At 44.3% G+C, this 23,668-nt stretch overlaps 1 protein-coding gene across 2 annotated transcripts; it reads left to right on the top strand.

Moving 5' to 3' along the window:
* The first annotated feature begins 111 nt into the window (after positions 1–111).
* pum1 (pumilio RNA-binding family member 1) lies at positions 112–22,993 on the top strand. 2 transcript variants are annotated; one of them, XM_061092568.1, is made up of 23 exons: positions 112–196; positions 3,877–4,049; positions 5,779–5,901; positions 6,317–6,385; positions 7,971–8,073; positions 8,690–8,883; positions 9,190–9,353; positions 9,446–9,713; positions 9,805–9,898; positions 10,253–10,351; positions 10,471–10,613; positions 10,845–10,983; positions 11,180–11,314; positions 11,690–11,989; positions 12,115–12,357; positions 15,097–15,367; positions 16,495–16,624; positions 17,279–17,413; positions 18,118–18,255; positions 19,631–19,756; positions 19,969–20,090; positions 20,251–20,443; positions 22,793–22,993. In XM_061092568.1, exons 2-23 carry the CDS (start codon positions 3,888–3,890, stop codon positions 22,922–22,924), a joined length of 3,483 nt encoding a protein of 1,160 aa, XP_060948551.1. In that variant the 5' UTR covers positions 112–196; positions 3,877–3,887; the 3' UTR covers positions 22,925–22,993. The 2 variants fall into 2 exon arrangements, with proteins under 2 accessions (XP_060948551.1, XP_060948550.1); XM_061092567.1 differs by having other exon boundaries at positions 7,968–8,073.
* Positions 22,994–23,668: the final 675 nt, after the last annotated feature.

Raw genomic sequence — 23,668 nt, 5'->3', positions numbered from 1 at the left:
AGGGTCTGACCGACCCTCCCTCCCCCCCCCCCACCCTCCCGGTTGGCGCAATGAACCGCACGCTCTCTCTCCTCTCTTCCCGTCATGCAGCGCTCTCGCCTGCTCCTCCGCCGAGCCGCCATGTTGTCGGAGTGAAAGCCCGGGGTGTCAGAGAGAAGCTGGGGCCGGAATCCGCGACCATCCACCCTCTCCGCCGGTGAGTACCGTCCGTGCAGCGGTCGCGGTGACACCGGGCATTGTTTATCCGTGTCCCGGAGCCGGTATGGCCGCCCCCGGGGCCCGGGAGAGGGGTAGAACCGGGGCTTTGTGTCGTGAGGCTGCGGCGGCTGCCTCCCTTTCTGCTGCCTCCCTCTCCCGTTGTGTCGGCTCTTCCGCTCCAGACAGCTCTGGGGCCTTTGTTAGCCTCCGCGTCACGGGGACCTGTGGGGCCACGGAGCCGGCAGCACACACCGGGCCCACCGGGGGAATGTCGGCAACAACACGGCGATATAACCGGGGTACCACCGCCGGTAAAAACACAGTGTTAGCCCGTGTTTGGCCCCTGGTCCTCCCGGGCTGAGCTGATGTCGGGAGGCCGTGTTATTGTTGGTAGACACGGGCAGTGAACCTCCACAACACAGCCGGGACCCGGCGTGTGTGGAGGCGGATGCATGAACACGAACCCCCCCGGTAATTGTCACCAGTGTTTTCACGAAGCATCCACATTTGACCGTTTCGTGTTTGATGTGTCATGTCTGCCAGGGGGAGCAATGTGCTCTCTGTGCCGAGGACCCTGCCTCGGTGAGCCGCTAGCTGCTCGGACCGTCACACCCCTGTCGGTGCCCGGTCTGCGGTGGATCGATCACCGGTATCGAACAATGATTAACCCGGTTAGCTTGCGGAGCACACAGCCCGTTTCCGGGTGCTGGGAGTTAAGCTGGTAGCATAACAAGCCTGCATTTGGAGGGGGTGGGCCACACGGTTGTGGATTTCCGGGTGTTTCTCCACCGAACGTGGAGTGGGTACGTGAATAAAGAGCGATCGTGCTGCTGCATGAGGAGCGGCGGAGTGAATCGACCCTGTGACCACACACTTGTGTTTATCCGCTGGGCCCGTGGAGCCGGGGTTGGAGGGGGTGTGTTGCCCGGTGCTCAGCAGACATGATGCTGGTGAGGCTGCAGCTGCATGTGTCTGGAGACGCTGTCACACGGACTCTCTGAGAGGTGATGGCTGAGTGGCTCGGTGCTTGTGATCCTCTCACGGCATGTAGGGACCCAAATGTGAACACAGGTCATTTTAACACAGATTAGAGTTTGTGGGATAAACTGAGGCAGTAAAACACAAATTATAACCCCCCCCCCCCAGACTGCTGGAAACCACAGGGCTTACCACTGCAAGCAGACAGATCGGGCCTCACACCCTGCATGGGTCATGGGGTCATCACCACTCACTTACATGACAGGGCAACTTTGGCCTCTTCAAAATACAAACCTGCAGAAAACACCAACTTAAATTGTTCTATTTACACAAATCTTTTGCCTATAACAGTTATTTACAACTTTGCGGTTTCGTGGCGTTGCTGTTGTTGTTGTATTGTGTTGCACATAGACGTTTGTGTCTTATAATTGCGTCTAACATTGGAAAGCAAAGCAACCTCAGTATGTTGCAATACACGCCAAAACCTCACCACCGGCCACAGGAACCATTAGGGTTAATTAACACCTTTTCTTTAACACATGCACCTCCACATAGTCAAGGTTTATGACTGTATTGTTACATCTACATTAGTTTTCGTTAACTCTGCATAAAAACTGGACAATTAGTTGATCGGCGGTAACAGGGCGAGATTGAAGCGGCGGTCTGCAGTCGGCGTGTCTGCTCAGTGATTCATACCAACCACATACGTGTGGGCAGATCACCTTGAACCCAACGGGGGGGAACTAATCAGCCGCCCACGCTACATGCGGATCACTGGGTTACTCATAGTATTTTGGGATGCCTAACAGGAAGGTGTTTTACAAGTGTGTTTGGTTCCAAATAAAGAGAGGTGCAGTTTACAGTCAGAGGTTGGCAGTTAAATCTCTTGACTCTTTACCCTTTTCTCCTGTTCTGATTTAGCCTGACGTTGTCATACTCATGATTCTAGTCAGAATATGAGTCTGAGATCGCTCCATTGGGCTGTGATTATGGGGCGTGTTTGAACTGAACCAGGAAAAAAATGCCTCTTCGCTCATTGGATAGACCTACAACCAATCAGAGCAACGTAGTATGTGACTTATGTTAAATAAGCGACCATCGGGGCCAGCTGATAAATTAAACTTTTTCCGAATCCCGTAGGAAGGACGGCAAAATCATCTTTTTGATCTACAAATGCCTTGATTCTCTGTTCCTCTTTCAAAATTAATGCACTGTCGATGTCTGCTAAGACTCAATGGCAGCATCTACACATCTCAGCTCCCCAGCGGCAGGCATGTTAGTGGAAAACAAAGTCAACCCAAGTGCTCTTTGATGACGTAGTTGATTAGGTAACTGTTGATCATCTGTCCATCATCGTATAAAGCCCGCCCTGACAATTTGATTGGTCCGAACAGCTCATGTTCTGAGATAATTTCTCCCCAACAGAGCGACTCCAGACCGAACTTCCCGACCGAAAATGTTGTGGGCGGGGCTAAGTTCGTCTGGCCCCCAGGCTAGTTCTGATTCTCAACATTTACTTATGTTTAATGGCGGCTAGTCCCGCTAATGTGAGGGCCCCAGTGTGATTCATATTACCGCTCTCCCTTGTGCGGCAGCAGCCTACAAAACTCGATCATGTGCTCTGAATTTTTTAGAGCGATTAATCTAATTAGGTTTGTTTCATATTTACATACAATTCTATTAAATTAGTGCCCTGCAGCAGCTCTGCAGTCAAACTAGACAGTGAACCTAACCAGTCGGACCGTATTGAATCAATGAGAGCCGTACGTATAGAGTGAGGTTCGGATGAAAGCCTCTGCTCTTCATGACTCTACAGCCGGCTCAGTGAGAACATTGTTAACTAAACTGCACTGTGCAAAATATACACTACATCCGCCCTGTAGGAAAAATGCATTGATTTGTTTCTTTTAGGGTTATTATTGAGGCTGGTGTTTGTGGTTCTGTTGAGGTTGATTTGTTGTACTAACCCAGTGTTCAACAGTTTTAACCACAAGAAGTTTTATTGCAGTGCATTTATGTTAAACTGCATTTTAGCTTGTTATTTAAAATAAACTGGCAGACAAGTGTAGTTTGACATGTAAAGCAGTTCAAGCTACAACGTGCGTCGATATATTTTAGTCTCTGGTTAGGCCTCTGTCCTATTCAAAAGTGCCTAAGAGATATTGGCCGCATTTACATATGCACATATGACCAAAGTATGTGTTGACTTATAGAAAAGCGACACAGACTCTGAACTTTGAACATGAACCACGTGGAATAGTAAAATGACAGGCAAATGATTAGATCAGCGATTTGTTTTACTCTTTACCTTTCTTGAAAAGTAAGGTTGCAGAACATGGATCACGTTTTTTTTTTCTTTTGTCATTTCATTTCTGGGTGGGGACAATAACTTTTGTCATTATTTAATGGCTGGAAAACACAATCTAATGCCCCACTGGCACAAGGTGGAACGTAAGTCCTCTGTGTATGTGTTATTGTGGGATTAAGTCACAAGGGTTTTATTAAACAGACTTGTTTCCTCACTCTGTCTGAATTAGTTCTTAATAGCATTAGTTTAAGGTAGATGTACATAATAAACTAGCAGCTGAGCATGACGTCTTGATTCTGAGTGTTTTGTTTGTTCAATGTGTTGCTCCAGTTTTGATCCAGTTTGCCTTTTGTCTGAATGTAACGTATGTATTTGTCTCTCTCTCCTAACAGGCTGTGGTGGAATGAGCAGTGTGTGTGTGTTGAAGAGGAAAGCAGTGCTCTGGCAGGATTCATTCAGCCCCCACCATAGAACTACATCTCCCAGCATGCCCGTGGTGCTGAGCAGCGGAGGACATGCCCCTCCAACTGGGCAGACCCCTCAGGCCGCACCCCCCAGCCAACAGGTAATACCCTCGGCATTTACACCTTTCAAATATTTCATTCATTCATAGACATGTGTTTGTCTCAAAGAAACTTTTCTCTGTTAACTATGGGGTGTCCTAGGCTGTCGTTCGTCCTGTAGAACCATATTTGCCAGTTCATTGTGTTCACATTGAAATACCCAATTGTGTTGTCTCTGTTGAATAAAGATGGTTTAAATGATGCTTTTGGAAATATAACAGACATACTCAGCTATTTGTACTTAAGTACAAAGGATGCAAAAGCAGAGCAGAGAGTCTTTTCCCTGCTTTAACTGCTGACTCGGGTTGGAACAAAGAATAGCTCTGTAGATGTGAAACCTCACTTAGTAAGTTTTGACCTACTAGAAGTTGTGACTGCTGCCTTTAGGTGTCTATTTTCTTATTTATTATGAATGTGCTACACGTCTGATATTGTTGGATTGTCAAGTCATGTTATATTTGTGAAATTCACATTAGATTTATTGAGTTTTGTGATAATGAATAAAAAATCTGTCCAGGCTTAATTGTGCTTAGAGAAATTATTCTTTAGTTAATTGGTAAATCCGTCAAATGACAAAAACAAACGTTTTTGTCATTTGACGGAGTTTCATTGTCGTCATTGGTCTTGTGAAAGTACAAAACCCTTTTTAGTCACAGCTTCACAGACGTGAGGAATTGCTGCAGCTTTTTTTTACTTTTCTAAATGGTTAAATGAGCTGTTTGAAGTGGGCTGCTGGTCCCATGAGCTGGGTCATTTTCAATATAGTTGTCTGTCTTTTTAAAAAGAAAATTTAGAATTTATTGACTGAAAAATAACTGAGTTTGGTGAAACCTTTTGGCGCAGCTACAAGTATGTTACAGAAATACCTTATATAGTCGGTATGTTCTTTTCTCTAGGCTGATAGAGCTGCTGCTGTTACATACAAGAGCTGTTAGCCTATTCACAATAGCTGTTAATTGGGCAGACTAGCCATGCTGCTATAAAATATGTAATAAAACTAACTGTAGCTGTCCTGAAAGTCCCACAATAACCTCATCAGTTAAGTGTTGCTGCTTGTGCTTGATAACAAGTTTAGTAGTCATTACTAATTCTGGGGGGGGGGGGGGGGGGATTCAGTCCATCTGATAAGTTGATTGAATGACGTCTCGCTCAGTCACTCTGTTGCGTGTGCAGTGAATGACTGAGGCCACTTGTTTCACAGTACATGGAGACTGGTTCTTTGATGACGGCGTCTGGTGGGGAATTTTGGGTTCGCCCTCAAAATTAGTTAGAGGAAGTCTGCACAAGCTTTGGCAGCGAAAAGAAATGCAGCTTCCTATTTGGATGTCATTTGAGTTTCACACGGGAGGATGTGGTTCTGAATTCCTCAACCCAGGGTGCTGTTGGAATCAGGATGATTTTACAAAAAAAGGATACGATAGATTGGGAATCTGCTTATTAACATATAGTCATAATGTTTAAAAAGATGTTCAGATATTTGTTTTCGTCGGTCAGAAACCTTTGAGGATTTACAGCTGAAGAAGCACTTTGCTGTTCAGTTGCAGTACATTGATGTTTATTTGTATGTTTGACTTTTAATCATGCTCAACTCTTTGTGTGTATGTTTCTTCTCTTGCATTTTTTGTTTAGTTATAACCGTCTATACCTACATGTCTCCAGTCGTTGCTCAGATACACTCTGCTTGTTCCTGTTGCCAGTAATTTCAGGATAATGTGCATGTGTGTCTCTAAGGGTGTGGCGGGTGCTGGACGTTCCCAGGATGATGCCATGGTCGACTACTTCTTCCAGCGGCAGCACGGTGAACAGCCTGGCAAACATCGCTGGCCAACTGGAGACAACATCCATGACAGCCAGGTGTGTATGTGTTAGTGTGGCAAAAAGGGAGATGCCATTGCAGCACTGCTACTGTGAATGTGTCGTATTATATTTAATACTGTTTGTTATTAAAATCATGACTCTGACTTATTGAGATAATTAAATTGGCTGTGTGGAACAAACTCTTTCTAACATGTTAAAGCATGAGGTTAAGATAAAGGGTAACGTTTTTAGTTAAAATTTTCAAGACATCATCTGTATTAGCTACTTGATGTAAGAAAAAATTAGATTAGATCTAAATTGATATCAATTTTAAGATGACCTCTAGTGTCTTCAGTTTCAGCTGCTTGAATGTGTTCAAGCAAATCATGTTACTTACTATGTTTGTACCGTAATTGAGAATGAAACACATGGTGTCACACTTTTAACATCTCCCCGGTCTTTGTGTCTGCAGGTGCGATCCATGGACGAGTTGAACCATGACTTTCAGGCTCTGGCTTTGGAGGGGCGCGCCATGGGAGAGGTGAGACATTAGGGTTAATGGTTGTAGTTGCATAAATGTGCGTGCAGACTATGGAGTATACATAGCTTTCCTAGGGATAATGTAGCATGTGGGCTGGTCACACTCATGACATGTCAGTAAAATGTTGATGTCTGAAATTGATTTAAAATAAGTGGATTTGATGAGGTCAGATATGTGTCACAATTTGACATAAACATGGCTGTGTTATGTCACTTAACCACCTTGCTGGAAAACACCCGATTCACATTGATTTGTAGATCAATTACCATGGCAACAGCCAACGTTGCAAAGCAGTTGGGTCAGCCCTAACTGACAGACTCCAATTTGAATAATAGGAAATCTAAGAAAAAAATAAACGGACAAGTCGCTTCGTGAAAGGCGCTGGAGCTTAAAGTAGCATGGATTTGTGTTTGCATTGTGTTTCTCCAGAACTCAAAAGGTCTGAAAAATGAGAAGCGTCTTGTCTCAGATGCTTTTTAATTTGAACTGGTTGGACTGGCTGTTGGAACGTATTAAACACAATCAACACTCTGTTAAGCTGTTAATGCTGGACCAGTGCCTAACTTTGGCTTGTTGAACCCAGTCCGCCTTTTAAAGCGTCAGGTTTTATAAGTTGTTGTATTCAAGTGGTGTTGATGTTATATAGCTGTGGGCTGTTATATGTTGCTAAAAGTCCCTCTGCCACTATGAGTTGTTGTTTCCTGTTGCCAGAAGATACTGATCATAGTGGTTTACAGAATCAACAAACTTTATTAGGGGAAAAATGTTGACTAATAAAAAGGAGAGAAACACGAACGAGCTACTGACAAAGAGCTAGAGTCTACTTGGTATGTCCAATCTCTTAAAACGACTTAAAACTATTCAACTCTAATAAATTACATTTTAAAATAAAAATAATGAGCAGTTATCTTTTCATCGCTGCTTTTACTTAAGCTTATTTTCAGACATGCACTGAACTACAGAGAATCTCCCGACATTCTCTGGAGGGGCTGTATGTGAGAACGCAAATGTCCAAGTGAGAGGCTCCAGACTTTCTCTGGAGTTTCTTAGGATGGCCCCGTAGTAAATCTCTGGATAATGTCTAAATGAGCCGATGTGAGAACACTGCAGGAGATCCTCTGGATTCACCGTGAGCGGGTGGGATGCTTTTTTAACACGCGACAGAAGCAAAGCGAAAAGAAACACGAAATACAAATATCTCAGGATGAAAAAGCAGTGGCATACACGATAAGATGCTTTTGGTGATAAGCTTTGGAGATTTCTGTGTTGCTTTTTCTTTTGCGTGATTGCCAATGATGGACCTGTACTTGTCTGTGGTGAAGTCAGGCGTCAAAACTCTGAAAAGTTGTGTATAATACTGGAATTTAAAATGCACCACTGACAGTTTTGAATAAAAGCAAGCCGGTTATGTTGTTTGTAAGATTCGACGAAGTCTCTGCTCATATGCTATGATGTGCAAATAATCAGTTCTGTAAATGTTTTATTTTGCCCATTCCATGTGCCTATATCTGTATCACCATTTTCACCTATTTTTCCTCCTTTTTTACCCCTTTTCTCCTCCTGTTGTCCTGCGTCTCTACAGCAGCTGCTCACTGGTAAAAAGTTCTGGGAAGCGGACGACTCTGGGAAGGACGGACCAAAAGGGATCTTCCTGGACCAGTGGAGGGACAGTGCATGGAGTGCCTCAGGTACCCACGCGTCTGGATTGTCTTTGTGATACCGTAGCAGACGGCAGGTGTTACGGGTCTAGGGATTTTGCCAGCGTTTATTTTTCGCATGCACATTGAGAAACCACAAGAGCACTCGCTGGCTAGTATCTGAGTATTAATATTTATATTCCTGTCAGTCAGAAGCTGAAGACAAAGTGAAATCACCATGATGGTCTCCCAGATGATTATTTGAGATTCCCTCTGCTGTAACTTGTCAACACAAATCAGTTATTTCTGTTGGCGTGATGACAAAATAAATACCTGCAAATCTGAAGAAGTCTGACACTTGTTTATCAGATAATTTCTGTGGAGACGTGTCCTTGGGCCAGATACTGAACCTAGAATTGCCCCTGCTGGCTGTACAGGCTGTATGAATGGTTGTTCCTCTGCATAAAGAGGTGCTGTGTGATTGGGTGAATGTGTCTTTTCCTTTAAAGTACTACCAGCAGTTGATAAAACTTGAAAAGCACGGTATAAATGCAGTCAATTCCCTGTCCCTACCATTTAATGCTGCTAATGTGTTACGCTATCCCCTGTCATGCCCGAAGCATTGTGCATGAATGCTATTTATTGATCCTGCTTCCTCTCATTGTAGATCACTCAGTCTCTCAGCCAATCATGGTAACCCGTCGGCCAGGCCAAGGTTTCCATGGCGGAGGTGAAGTGGGCGTGGGCTCGGTGATGTCACCGCGGTCTGAGAGTGGAGGGTTGGGAGTTAGCATGGTGGAGTACGTCCTCTCCTCCTCACCAGCTGACAAACTGGATTCCTGCCTTCGGAAAGGACCTTACGTAAGTATCTTCTCTTCGTCAGTAAAACCACAGTTTGTCGTTACTCATCTTTCTGTAATCACTTTAACTGAGCCATCAGATTTTCAATATCCTTGGCTGCACACATCGGCTGCACTTGTTCTCTCACTGGTCGTACCTTATCAGCTGGTGGTTGTCCGATTAGGACAAGTGTTGTTTCTTTCAACTTGTTCATGTCAGTTTGTTCTCCCGACTGTTCTCCCGACTTTACTGTCAATCCCTGTTATGTTGTCAGAACCCCTCTCTCACTGTATCTGTTATATTCATGGTCTCTCACTGATCACACAGGGCCAGAGGGATGGAGAGGTGGAGGAAGAGAAGCCAAAGGCAACGTTTGAGGGAGAGAAACTCAAAGAGTTGACAGAAGCTGAAGTTGATGTCATCAGTGACGTCATCAATCCCAATGGGCTGCCTGTGCAGAATGGCCTCGATGTGGATGTCAAAGAGTTTTGGTAGGACACACACTTTCCAGACTCGTTTGAGAAAAGCTTATCTTGTTCTACAAACAGCCTTCAGATGTAAATTCAACATCTTCTCCTTGCAGTCGTCCCCAAGGCAACATGCCGGCCCCTGGCCCCGAGGGTGACCTGCATGGGGGTCCATGCGGTGTAGGGGCTGAGGGCATGACACCCTTAGGAGGGGGTGGAGGCCCCAAGCCCCCCGAGGACTTCTCTGGTGTAGAACAGGGGGGCGTCACCATGGACCCCATGGAGTCGGTGATGGAGCCACTTCAGTTTGACTACAACTCCCAGATGACCATGGACTCTGCGCCCACTGTGGGTCTGTTTGATTACGCTAACCAGCAGCAGCAGGTAAGAGAGTGGTGGTGGCGGTGGTATAGTACAAGTATAGTTTCTGCTCCAGTGATGTTTAAAGTATGTTTATCTGTGATTTTGTGTTCAGCTGTTTCAGAGAAACAATGCTCTTGCCGTGCAGCAGTTGACAGCAGCCCAGCAGCAGCAGTACGCCTTGGCAGCAGCACAGCAGTCTCACATTGGTAAGCATGTGTGTTATTCAGTTATATGAGCAGGACCTCTCAATGTAAACATCTCATTTGTTAATAGACGCATGTTTGTTTCATAAGGCACTTCTTCTCTCTGTGCACGTAAAGTTACAGGAATTGGTCGGTCTCACCAGTTACTCCATAAGTGCTGCAGCGTCTAGCTATTCTAGCTTATTTCTTAGATTGAACACTCCTGAAGAAACTGAGGACTATTTTTGCACCAGTTTAAAAAGAAGTCTTAATTCAGGACTTAAATAAAAAATGTATTGGTGTATTGAATGGTGATTGTAATACTCCATGTATTATGTCAAATCTTTCACCCCAGTCTTGTCTTTTATGAATTGTCAGGTCTGGCCCCAGCGTTTGTGCCCAATCCTTACATCATCAGTGCTGCTCCACCTGGGACAGACCCATACGCAGCTGGACTAGCAGCAGCAGCCACGCTTGGTAACATTTGTAATTTTGAAACTGACACCATGCTCTATTTAAATGAATTTAATAACTCGTATAAAAACTGGCACAGTCGTCCCATCTCATCAGTATTTTGCATATTTGTTTGTGTTTAGGTCCAGCAGTCATGCCTCCCCAGTACTACGGTGTGACCCCCTGGGGGGTCTACCCTGCCAACCTTTTCCAACAGCAAGCTGCTGCAGCTAACAACTCAGCCAATCAGCAGGCAGCAAACCAGGGCCAGCAGAACCAACAGCAGGTCAGTCGGTTATTTACTTAGGCTAATACCGGCCAGGCCTGTCCTATTATCCTGGTGATTTATTATGTCACCCTGTATCTCTGTGTAGGGATGCTGGTGTAAACACTAACTACTTGAGACATTCACAATATAAACTTAATCTACAGTACACCACAGGTTATCTGCTCTAAAACAGATTTAGAGAAACTATTGATATTGACATAGTAGTCTGTTTTTTCTGACATTGCAAAGGTAATGCGTGGTGGTGGCAACCAGCGACCTCTGACCCCCAGCCAAGGTCAGCAGAATCAGCAGAATGACCAGCTGGTTGCAGCAGCGGCCGTCAACTCGGCCCTCGCCTTCGGGCAGGGGTTAGCGGCAGGAGTCCCTGGTGAGTCTGACACTCCCACTGTAAATTGGTTTTACTACTTTGGAAAAACTCCCAACAGACCCAATTACATTTGCTATTTCAACACTGCTGCCTATAAAACTGCTGCTGAAATTTACTTAAACAGCCCCCAAATGTACACAGTACTCAAGAGGAAACTGCTCTCTAAATCAATATTCCGATTCTGTCTCTTTCTCAGGGTACCCGGTGTTGGCCCCTGCAGCCTACTATGATCAGACAGGGGCCCTGGTGGTCAACACTGGAGGGAGGAATGGCCCTGTCCGCCTGATGGCTCCGGGCTCTGTCATCATATCTCCCTCCGCAGCACAAGCAGGTAACGCAGTAATGAACATAAAGGCCAAGGGTGGGCTACAGTTTATTCTGAAACGGGACAAAGTCATGCACACAAACCAGGATTACACACTGTGGTCTTCATAAACATGTTCCCAATGTGCTATCCAACCAGAACCTGCAATTAGGAGATTATGAGACTGTACCTTCGAGTCTGGTCTTTTACAAGGAGTTCCCATGAGTCAGTGTGCTCAGTATCAAGGGCTATTTGTGTTTACGTCAATACTGGCAATAAAGTGAACAATTGTTAGTGGGGTGAAAATTTGTATGATAATTTACTCTTTATAAGGACACTAAACTGAGCTATAAAGAAACCTGTGAAAACACCTTCTCCTCTCACTGTTCCCTCTTCCTCCAGTTGCAGCCGCTGCAGCATCCGCAGGTGGTGCCAACGGGGGTCTCGGCGGTGGGGCCAACGGGCCATTCCGTGCCATGCAGTCCCAGCAGGGTCAGCAGCAGGGTGGCCCTGGTGGTGCTCTAGGAGGTAGCTCCTTCTACGGATCCTCCTCCCTCAGTTCCTCCTCCCAGAGCTCCTCTCTTTTCTCACAAGGCTCAGGTCAGCCGGGGCCCGGGTCTGCCTCCTTGGGATTCAGCCAGCCCAACTCCTCATCCCTTGGTGCCAGTCTGGGGGCTACGCTGGGAGGCTTTGGGACTGCAGGTTGGAATACACCTTATCACGTGCTCTGCCGTATGAGTGAGCAGCTTGATGTATATCTTTTTTTTGATTTACAATGCATTATTCCTGTCGATAACATGATCTAATTGATCTTTGTCTCCCTCTAGTGGCCAACTCGAGTGGGGGCAGTGGGTCCAGACGGGACTCCCTGACCGGCAACAATGAGCTGTACAAACGCACGCCCTCCAGCCTCACCCCCATCGGCCACGGAGGCTTCTATAACGGCACCCTGGGCTTCAGCCCCTCCCCTGGCCCTGTGGGCATGCCCCTGCCAAACCAGGGCCCGTCTCACTCCCTCACACCCCCACCTTCCCTGTCCAATCACAGCTCCTCGTCCAACCTTAATCTTGGTAAGTGTCTGTTTTGATTTAAGTGATTGATAACCCCTTTGAAAAGCTTTTTTTAGTTATTGGTTCTATGGCAACGGTGCTGTTTGGTCAGACAACGGTAAACAAAACAATCTGTTTCCATACCCGAGTGCCTCGGTTAATGTTCATTTAAAGTTAGGTTTTTAGTTTAATTAGTTTGACATATCTACAGTATAAACACTCCATGACCTGGACTGCTTTAGTTTATGGAAGCTTAACACAAATGGTGTGTTAATCTTGTTTGGGTATTGACCTGAATTAGCCTGGTAGCTTGCAGGTTTACATTCATAAATAATTTTACAATCACGAGGTACGTCTATGTGTAGTTTTATATCCCAAAATGTAATTGTTTAAAATATAACATGCTAAACATTTCCACTGTAGCTTGAAATAAATTACTGTTCCCAATCATCATTTTCAAGACATGGCACTATAATCAGTTGGCAGACTTGCAATGCAGTGTGTTTTTGTAGGTTGAATTACCAGCAGAGACTTTTGTTAGTTCCAGTTTTTTCCTGTTTGACAGTTTGGTGGAGTGAAGTATAATTCAAAGGTTCAGTTCCACTGTGAGGAAGAAGAAACGACAGCCAAACTGACTGACAGAGAAAGTTTAGGCTTCATAATGATGATTGATTACCTCACTTTGGAATTTTTAAAGTCTTTACGAGGGTGTTTATACTAAAAAATAGAAACTGAGACTGAGCCCTGATGCACTCAGCTATAAAGAAAATAATTGGAATATGCACGTGTGTTTGTTAATGTTTGTCAGGTTTTAAATCATATTCCAACGCCAAAACCGTAAAAAATATTCATCTAACACATGCTTTCAATAGAACTATATACTTAGTTTTATTTGTTTGTAACACATTTAATTAAATATCAACTGAGCTCATCACTTATTGTTGTATCAGAAAGCTGGTATTTATTTTTGCTGATGTCAACTACCTGGACTCAACTGTATATTATCTCAGTGAATCTCTGTTTCATGTTTTGGACAGTGCTGCCATCCAGTGCTGTGTTTTTGTGCTGCAGAGCGCAAATGTTATCACACGTGTGAGTTATTTTAACATAGGATAAATATGTGGGACCCAAAACTATGTCACAGCAATGAATATCTCTACTTTAAACTTGGATAAACCCAAATTATGTCAGATGAAAGTAGTGTAAGATTCTGAAATATTCCTAGGCCTGCAATAAATAACCACCTCCTTTCTACAGAAGGTCAGATTGTTCAGTCGGTTCACTTGTAGTGCACTGTGTACACACTCCCTGTCACAGTGTGTGAATTTTGACAGGGCAGTGTTGTCTCAAATCAAACACGGCCGTTGTGCACTCACTGGAAATGACGATCGCAACATTTGACCACGAGTGTCACTCGCATAAATATCTCCTCATCAGAGGCTCGTTGAAGTGACTCAGCGCAGCCTGTGTTCAGCTGCTGACTCTGAGCATTTGTAAAAGGGAATAAGAGCCTTTCATTTCCCCCACGCATGTTATGCTTAAGACAAAAAAAACAATAATGCGGAGATAGGAAAAACATAATATTTGAATTTAAGAACAATGTATTTAAACTGAAATATCCTGTTGAAAAATTCTGTCACTTGCTCTGCGACAGTTTTGCACACTTAACCGACTTTCAACCTATTTTCTACTTCAAAATTATTCAGTTGTTCATATTTGAATCTGTAGATGTAAACCTGGCTAGTAGCAGGTTTCTTATTTATTGTAATTAACAGTAACTCAGACATAATCAATATAACTCTTTATTTTACCCTATTATTATGAACCAATACACAAATAATGATCTTACTTTGGAAAATGATTTAAATTCACTCATTTTCAGAGGAAGAAAAACAAGCGATACAAACAACTCATGTCCTTTCATGCCACATCCTTTGTGGTACATGTGAAAACCTTCTCCTGCTCCATCCACTCGACTTCTCTTGCTCACTGTCAGGTGCTACACACAATGTGTTTATGGGCCCTTAAAGAGTTGTTTCATCTTCATACAATTTAAAGCTGCTCTAATCCAGACATGCGAAGGGGCTGCCAGGAATTTCCATCTAAGCTAGATTAATTACCTTGTCGACAAAGTGACAAAGGCAATTACATCCATATTCATTTTGGTCAGTCGTGATGTGGGAAACCCTGAATGTCGTAATGAATGAGTTGGGTTTGATCCCTGTGCTGTTGTTTCAGAGCGAATTAAATCCATCTCTCTTGATGTTAACGAGAGATGAGCAACACCAAAAAATATGGACATTAATGCAGGAGATAGGTTTAAACTCATGAGAGGCTGTGAGGCTCTGCAACCAGAAATAAGAAGCTCAATAGTTGGACTCGAGGTCTGGAAGGATTCAACCTGGTTCTAGCCTCTTCTTTTTTTTTTTCGTTTTTGAAAAGCCGAATTAGGCCATCGACCTTCTTAAGATATTTGATAAGGAGAATGATAGACAGGCACTGGAATAGATTTGGTGACAGTCTGCACTTGGAAGAATAGAATTCTTACGTTTTAAAGAGGCGTTCAGCAAAGAGAAAGGGTTTTAAATCGTCTGGATCAAACAAAGTCCACCTGAATGTTTGGTGATGTGCAAATTAATAAATATATGCATGAAATTAGTTTTTTGAGACTAGTTCTTTGCTTATGCTCAGTCATCTTGAACGCTTCGAGTATGCTAATGATTTGGCTTTATACGAATCGTCTGTTTTCTGTCGTTGCAGGAGGTCTGACCAATGGCAGCGGGCGTTTCATCTCCGCTGCCCCGGGAGCCGAGGCCAAGTACCGCAGCGCCGCCAGCTCAGGCTCCTCCCTCTTTTCACCCAGCAGCCAGCTGTTCCCATCATCACGGCTACGCTATGGCATGTCGGACGTGATGCCGTCGGGCCGCAGCCGCCTGCTGGAGGACTTCAGGAACAACCGCTACCCCAACCTGCAGCTCAGAGACATTGCCGGCCACATCATGGAGTTCAGCCAGGACCAGCACGGCAGCAGGTACACACAGATATCAGGCTCGCGTCAAATACACGGCACAAAAAAGGAACCAGAAAATATAATGCACCAACCCCTGAATTCTTAAATCTCTCTGTATGCAAATTACCTACAGACAAAAAAACGCGATGTGCAATTGTGTCAATCTTTAGTTTGACCCCGTGTTAAAGTCCTGTCAGGCAGCGCTGGACAAAATCTGTGGTGAAGTTCGGTGAACAACTGCAAGGATCAATGGTCACGTCTCTTTTGTGTTGACACAACGCGAACAGGCTGCATTTGTTTTAAGGAGACGACCCTCAGGACATTGCGTTGTTTATATTCTCCTCGGAAGGCGCCATACCACCGTACTTCAGGTTCATGCTCAGTTCATGCTGGTATGGGGCATGATTACGTAAACATACTGAATATAACATGAATATTTCAGACCCTGTCTCCTTTTACGAACAGTTTGCTCTGTGTCTTCCTGCTTTAGTCTGTACATCCTCAAGTATATTTTGTCATTGATAATACAACAAATAGCGTCATTGATGGCTCACCAGATGGCAACGGATGGCAGCAGGGGCCCCCGGAGGCCGCTCTGGGGTCCTGGTTTCTGGGTCTGTCTGGGTTGATACAGCACACGCAGTCTTATGAAATGAGCTATTAATACACCATGACGTCCAGTCTGCACAATCCAGACATTTTTTCTCCTCGGTCCCTTCAGCGTCGCTGTCCTTTTTTATCTCTGTTCTTCCTGGCATCCATCACTTCACCTCACAGGCTGTTTGGTTCCTTCAACTCCATCTGTCTTTTCTCAGCTCTCAACTTCATCTGTTTTAGTCTGATTGTTCCCTCAGGTTAAAGACGCAGAAGCAGCTCTCTCTCTCTCTCTCTCTCTCTCTCTCTCTCTCTCTCTCTCTCTCTCTCTCTCTGTCTTTGTACATCTGTCACTTTATTGCCACTCTCTGATATGTTTATTTTTTAGTCTTCGGTTTCATCTAGAGCAGTGCAGGCTGCACACTTCCTCGTATACATCGCAAAAGCTCACTGAAATGAAGAATAACAAAACAAGAGGGTGCAAAACTTATCTGTGGAATTTAATACAGCACATATCTGTTGTTAATGCAATGCTTATCCTCTCTGTCTTAAAGGTTTATCCAGTTGAAATTGGAGCGAGCCAGTTCCGCGGAGCGCCAGCTTGTCTTCAGTGAGATACTCCAGGCTGCCTACCAGCTTATGGTGGACGTCTTTGGAAATTATGTCATCCAGAAGTTTTTTGAGGTGTGTGGTTGTGTGTGTGTGAGAAGCTGAAAAGTTGGTGCTGTGTGTGATTTTGGCCCTTAAGATTTCCAATAACAAGTGCAGTGTCTGTTCTAAGTCTCTGTTTGGAATGGGCTGTTTGCTTGCTGGTAATGCTGATGGCAGCTTTCTCTCTGAAACTTTAAAAGTGGCCTGCAGTAATTGAACTGCAGCAATCAAAGACTGGCTGCAGGACTCAGTCAACAGAATCCCGAAGCTGCACCACCGCTGCTGCACTAAGAGCTGTTCACCTGTTTTGTTTCTTAAAGTTCAGGGAAGCTCGATTCAGAACCTTGAACTGGAGAATCGTCTGTTATGATTGAGTCCCAGCAACCACTGCCACAGGGCACTGGTGGCATGTTCATTTAGAATTGATTAATATTGAACGTGTCATGTGTCTAAATCACATCTAATTCAACACTGCCTTTCTTTGGGCCCTTAACAACACACAGGCCAAGTGTGAAGCTGATGAGATGAACGGTTCTCCTGATGTGAGCCACATACAGATTTCTGGAATTATTAGATTCTGTTGTACGACATCCTGTGGCCTGTGTGAAATTGCGTTATACATGGTATTGTGTCCCGTATGACTCAATGGATTAGAGGATTTACCGGCTTATTTTGTGTGTGTTTTAGTTTGGCAGCCTGGACCAGAAGCTGGCTCTGGCAGAGAGGATCCGAGGTCATGTGCTGTCTCTGGCCCTGCAGATGTACGGCTGCAGGGTCATTCAGAAAGCTCTGGAGTTCATCCCCTCAGATCAGCAGGTCATTGTAAGTATGCTAATTCTCATTGGACATTCAGTGTGTCAACAAGGGAAACAGACCGGACCTTTGCCCTAAAATCACCTTAATTAAACACATTCTGCTCATAACACTGCTGTGATTCCGTTGTTGCAGTCCGAAATGATGTAGAGAGCTAATCTGATGCCCCAATTTCCAAGCATTCCTTTTATCTGTGTTCCTGTAATTCACATATGAAAGAGTGCATTGTTCAAGGACCACTGATTTGTATTTGTCTAGAAAATTCAGCTTCGATAAAGAGCTGTGCCTCTCCCGCTGTAAAGGCATTTTTTATCTACATTATGGGTTTTGTGTTAGAGCTGCCTCGTGTAGCAGCAGGCTCCTCGCAGGCGCTCTATGATCCACAATGAATGAGGCTAATGATACCACAGTTTATATGTAAATGTTGAACTGCAGGTGTTAAGATAAATCCAGCATGAAATTGTGCGAGGGAGTGAGTGCCTGTAAGAGGGAGAGAGAGAAGTATCCATATCTCCTTAATGATCCGCAGTAGATTTCTTCAGGGCGCCTGTTTAAAACCCAGTGTTACTTGTTGGGCTGTGAGTCACTGAAAAATGAATAAGCTCGCTGGCAATATTTGATTTCCTCACAATTATATGTTCCTCTCCACATTCTACCCCCCCTCATGCTTTCCTCCTCCTCATCCTCCTTGTCATTGTTGTCCCTCTCTGCAGAGTGAGATGGTGCGGGAGCTGGACGGCCATGTGTTGAAGTGCGTGAAGGACCAGAATGGTAACCACGTGGTGCAGAAGTGTATTGAGTGTGTCCAGCCTCACGCACTGCACTTCATCATAGACGCCTTCAAGGGACAGGTGGGTCCCCTCTGCACGCGAACACACAAACAATATTTCCACATTCAATCACCGAAGCCTGCCGGTGCTTGGCTGACATCCACACACACACACACACACACACACACACACACACACACACACACACACACACACACACATTCACTTGTGTGTGCACATATACACTGTCGCTGCCTTGAGGCACCGAGCATATTGTCACCGCCAAAGTGCATATCCACTCTTTTCCAGGCACCGGGTACGTTGCCATGGCAACAAGAACCTCAGCCCAGTGGCAACAGCTATCTTTTATCTACCAGCTAAATGTTACATTACCATAAACTGTTTAAAGAAAGATTAGTGTGTTCATGCATGCGCTTTTCTTTAAATACAACAAATAAAACGTTTCACTTTTCCGATTTCATGCCGGGTTTTCTGTCTGTGAAATTCACCGATGTGAGTGTTGTGCTTCTTGAACATTTCCATGTTGGGCTGCTGAGTGTTTTCTACTTGGTGGCTCAGATTTGTTTGTGTAGCTGAAAACAGGTCAGGAATTTGTTTTCACCTGCCCTGCAGCAGAGGTCTGGGTGTGTGAAAGTATGTCTTTAATCATTTCCTGCTAAAATGGTAGAGGGTGTCCACGCTATTAGTGAGAAAAGTTTGAGCAAAGGTATACAAGTGTCTGGATTAACCCTCAGCAGACCCACATTTTCTGCAATAGCCCAAAATATAATGAAACTAAAATAAAAGTGAAGGTTCTTCAACCCTTTTGATCAGTCATTACCATGGTCTCTGTGAAAAATATCTTTAAGATGTGGGACCGAAGTAACAGAAGCACAACCATTGTAGCAAATGTAAGATGAAACAAGTTTAAGTTAGTTCTTCTGTTCAGGAAATCTGCACATGAATGTGGAGCTTAAATTAGAATCAGGAAACGTATACGCTGTTTAAAAAAAAAAAAGCTGTTAAACCCCTGTTAAAAAAAAAAGGTGATTTTCCATCGCCAGTAGAGAACCCCCCCTCCCCCTGGTGCGTCATGTTCAACGGCAAGAGCGCTCACTCACCCGGCTGTCTTGCCAAATGAAGGCGTTCACTCTGGTGTCACATTTCCATCACTGCGAATCTGAGCTGATTAAAACCTGTGTAAACTGTAGATTCGTTTTGCCGGGGGATGAATGGTGTTTGATTCCTTTCCCATGCCTGACAAAAGCTTGGTGTTGGTGGGTTTGACCAGTGGAGAGATTTCAAACAATCTATAACTTGTCATGGTTGTGTGAAGGCCAAAACACACCGCGAGTAGTGCAACCAAGGCTAAAGCTTCCCACAGATGGAAATGTGCATTTTCATGTGTGAGTGTGTGTGTAATGACTAACCCTGTATTATAACCTGTGTCTTTCAGGTTTTTGCTCTCTCCACTCACCCTTACGGCTGCCGGGTCATCCAGCGCATTCTCGAACACTGCCTTCCTGAACAGACGCTGCCTATACTAGAGGAGCTCCATCAACACACAGAGCAGCTAGTGCAGGTAAAGCACACAAACCAGCAATCTGTGTTCATCTGTTCACTTCCACCAGTGACGTGCTCAGAGCGATCACACCTCAAATTGGCTTATATAAAGCTTTTCTCAGAGCCTCCAAATTTTGGAAGTTGGCTGCGTTTGTTGTGGCGTCAGAGGCACCAGCTGTCCTCCTCACGTTTTGATTCACATGCCTGTTTGGTTTTGTTTGTTTAATTCAGGACCAGTATGGAAACTATGTGATCCAGCACGTTTTGGAGCACGGCCGAGCAGAGGATAAGAGCAAGATAGTGGCTGAGATCAGAGGCAATGTGCTGGGACTTAGCCAGCACAAGTTTGCCAGGTAAAACCCCAAAGAAATACACAAACGCAAAGTTTCACTCTTTTGTTTCCTCCTACTTTGAAAAAGATTTTATTTTATTCTCCAAAAGAACATTAAGACTTAAGTTTTGGTTTCTCCTTTTTATGTAAACTCGCCGTAACAATTTTGTCTGTTTGTCCAGTAATGTGGTGGAGAAGTGTGTGACCCACGCGTCGAGGGCAGAGCGGGCGGTGCTGATAGATGAAGTGTGCAGCCTGACCGAGGGCCCCCACAGTGCCTTATACACCATGATGAAGGACCAGTACGCCAACTACGTGGTGCAGAAGATGATAGACGTGGCTGAGCCAACCCAGCGCAAGATCGTAATGCACAAGGTGGGTTGAAAGGACGAGGTCATACTATGTATTGGTGTAATTAGCCTCGGTCAGTATTTAGTATCTAATTGCACCTGCGGGTCGATATCACTATTAAATCAGCGTATTACAATGGAAACAACATAAGTGATCATTTTATTCAGACAGTGCTTTTCATATCTTTCTTAACCTACAACACCACCACGTTTACACAAACATTCCTTGACAACATCACAAATTATATATGACAGACTGATTAGTGAACAATAATAAATAAATAAATAAATGGACAGTTAAGACATTCCATCGTACCACAGGATTCCCCTCAGTTAGAGAGGTATCCTGCAATAGGTAGCCACCTCCTCACAAAAACATCAGAACTTAATTGTAATTGAGCAGTCAAAGCCTCCATTCCATACACCTTCCTCAGCTTCTGTTTCCACTGTGCCACTGTAGGTGGCTGTGGATTCAACCATTTTATTGTCACCATTTTCCTAGAAGTCATCAAGAATATATGTAACAAGTGCTCTTGGTCTCTTGTGTACATGCCTTCAGGAGTTAGATCGAAAAGAAACTGACTTGGGGTGAATAGTATATTAATTCCCAAAACTTTATCTATCTCGCTCTTTATCCCCTTCCAGAAAGGAAGCATCATTGGGCAATCCCAAAATATGTGTGAGTGGTCGCCAACCATTCCACATCGTCTCCAGCAGTATATTACCGCTGGATTATCTGCAAATTTAGAGACCAACACCGGGGATTTTTAAAGAACATAGTCTTCATCTTTCAATCAAACTCCTTCACATGTTACTATTGATACCTTTATGACATCCAATGCACATTGTTTCCCACTCCCCATCCTCAATTATAATATTTAACTCCAGCTCCCATTTGTTTTTAATATAAAAAGTGTTGTTTGATGTATAATTTTATATAATATATTAATGTAAATTTCCATGTTCGTTGGAGCATTTTTGATTATATTCCAATCTGTATGGTTTGTAATGTAATTTCTTATCTGAAAATACCGGAACATATCACTTTGGGGTAAAAGGAATTTGTCTTGTAGATAGGAGAATGGCTGTATACCGGTGTCACAAAGCAACTGGTGATGGGGGAAGTTTTAAAAAGTCAAATATACAGATTTTCAAATCTCAGTACAAAAAAGTACAAAATATTAGTACCGATTTGAATAATAGCCAAAAGTAAACGCATGAATGTGCTGCCTTAGTTTCTCTTTCACTTCAGATGTTACTCATAGATATCCCTAAATGCACATTTGATTAATTGGACACACTCATTTGAAACTTAAATGAATACAGACAAACCAGAGGACATGTGGGAAGACGTATGCACTGAAGCACATCTAATAACCAATTCAAATACATGGAGGGAATCCAGATGGAAGGTAATTATCAGAATAAATGATGGCTTAAATATGCCTAACGCACTAAATGGGATGTTTGGTACACAAATTCCCAACCATACCCACGTTGGCCTGTTGGTCGTCGATTTCGAATCCCTTAACATTAACATTGACCCGTCTGGAGGGGGTCTGGGAGGCTTGTACATGAAAGACCAGTATTCAGCTGATGTCCTCTGAGCTGCCACAGTTTCCCTATGAATCTTTTCATGGCCCATACATTGATTTGTTCGTGGCCAGCGCAACAATATCAACCCTGACAACTGCATAATCATTTTTTTTATCAGATGGATAAAATCTGACTCCATATTAGAGGTGTATACAGTGCATTGATTCACACAGCCCCTCAGGACACATTTCAATGCAGGGTGTGGACAGACTAACTTTGGCCCTGTTCAGACCTGGTGTTAACCTGAGAGATCTGATCACAAGTGCACACTTGTTAAGTACGTGTGTTCACACTTGGTATCAAAATGAATCCTGATTGTTTCTCCTGTGACCACATGTGGTCTGATCGCACTTCTCCGCTCTATATGCAAATCGTCACAACCGTCATTTCTGTTCTCAAGACCAAATGATTTTTTTTACCCAGCCTGAGAAAACAGATGTGTCCGCTGTCGCTGTGTTTGTGTATCGGTGCGTATGTCCGAGTGTTTCGGTTTGGAGCAGCTGGGATCTGAAAAAAGATCCTAACAATTTATGAAAAATATCAATCATTGTTTGGTGGCGGCTGCAAATAAAATGAGAAGCAGAAAAAAGTTTGATTCCTTGCAAAACTGCAGGAGGCTTTGCTCAATTTGTGGATGTTGATGGTTTTTCCAAGGCAGCGACACAGAGGCTGACTGAAGCTCGAGTGATCATTGATTATGGGCGTACCCGCAGCTGAAAAAACCCCAAAATGATTTTTTTTTAAAGTGTACTGAAAACCTATCTGTGTCTCTGTCCAGATCCGGCCCCACATCTCCACCCTGAGGAAGTACACCTACGGAAAACACATCCTGGCCAAGCTGGAAAAGTACTACATGAAGAACGGCGTTGACCTGGGTCCTCTTTGTGGCCCACCTAACGGCATCATGTGAATCAGCTCCCCCTCCCCCCCTTTGCTTGAAATCACATCCATTACCTGATATAACCCCCCCCTCCCTCACCTGACCTCCAACCTTCACCTCAACCCCCCCCCACCACTGCAGTCCTGTCTGCCAGCCCCACCCTCCTGTCCTTGTCTGGCCCTTCAAAAGGCGCAACTCCCACTTCCCCCCCCCCCCCTCCCGATCCTACTCACCAAGGACGTGGAATAGCCCTGGTAATCCGTTTCCATGACAACCCCTCGGGAGGAGTCTGTTGCTATGGGCAGCCTTAGATTTTGTGAGATTTTGTCGCTCCTCCCCCGCCCGAGCCCACCGAAGGAGGGATGAATGGCGGGTGGGCTGGAGGGCAGGGAGTGGAGAGAGAGGTGAGACCTGTTCGATTCGTCACTCCACTCCCTTCATCTTTTTTTTTTTCTTCCATTTTCTTCTGTTCTTTATTTCTGATAAACTGAGAAATCATTTCACCTTTTTGCTACTGCTGCATACACAATCCTAGTGTCCCACCCTCCTCCTGCCATCCTAGCTATTTACCACTATGAGATGGAACGAGTATTTAATTTGTCTGACGTCACAGAATCATGGACGAACCCACACATGCCATCAGCTAACCAGCAGACAGATCATTTAGCATGGGAGATTCGTTTTCTGGTCTTGCTTCTATAAATATAACGTGTATACTTGGTGTAGACCTTTGCATATATATATAAATATATATATAAAACTTTGTAGTTTTTC

The sequence above is a fragment of the Limanda limanda genome, chromosome 19 (assembly GCF_963576545.1).
Source record: "Limanda limanda chromosome 19, fLimLim1.1, whole genome shotgun sequence".
NCBI classification, from domain to species: Eukaryota; Metazoa; Chordata; class Actinopteri; order Pleuronectiformes; family Pleuronectidae; genus Limanda; species Limanda limanda.
This window is presented reverse-complemented; position numbering and strand designations above follow the sequence as displayed.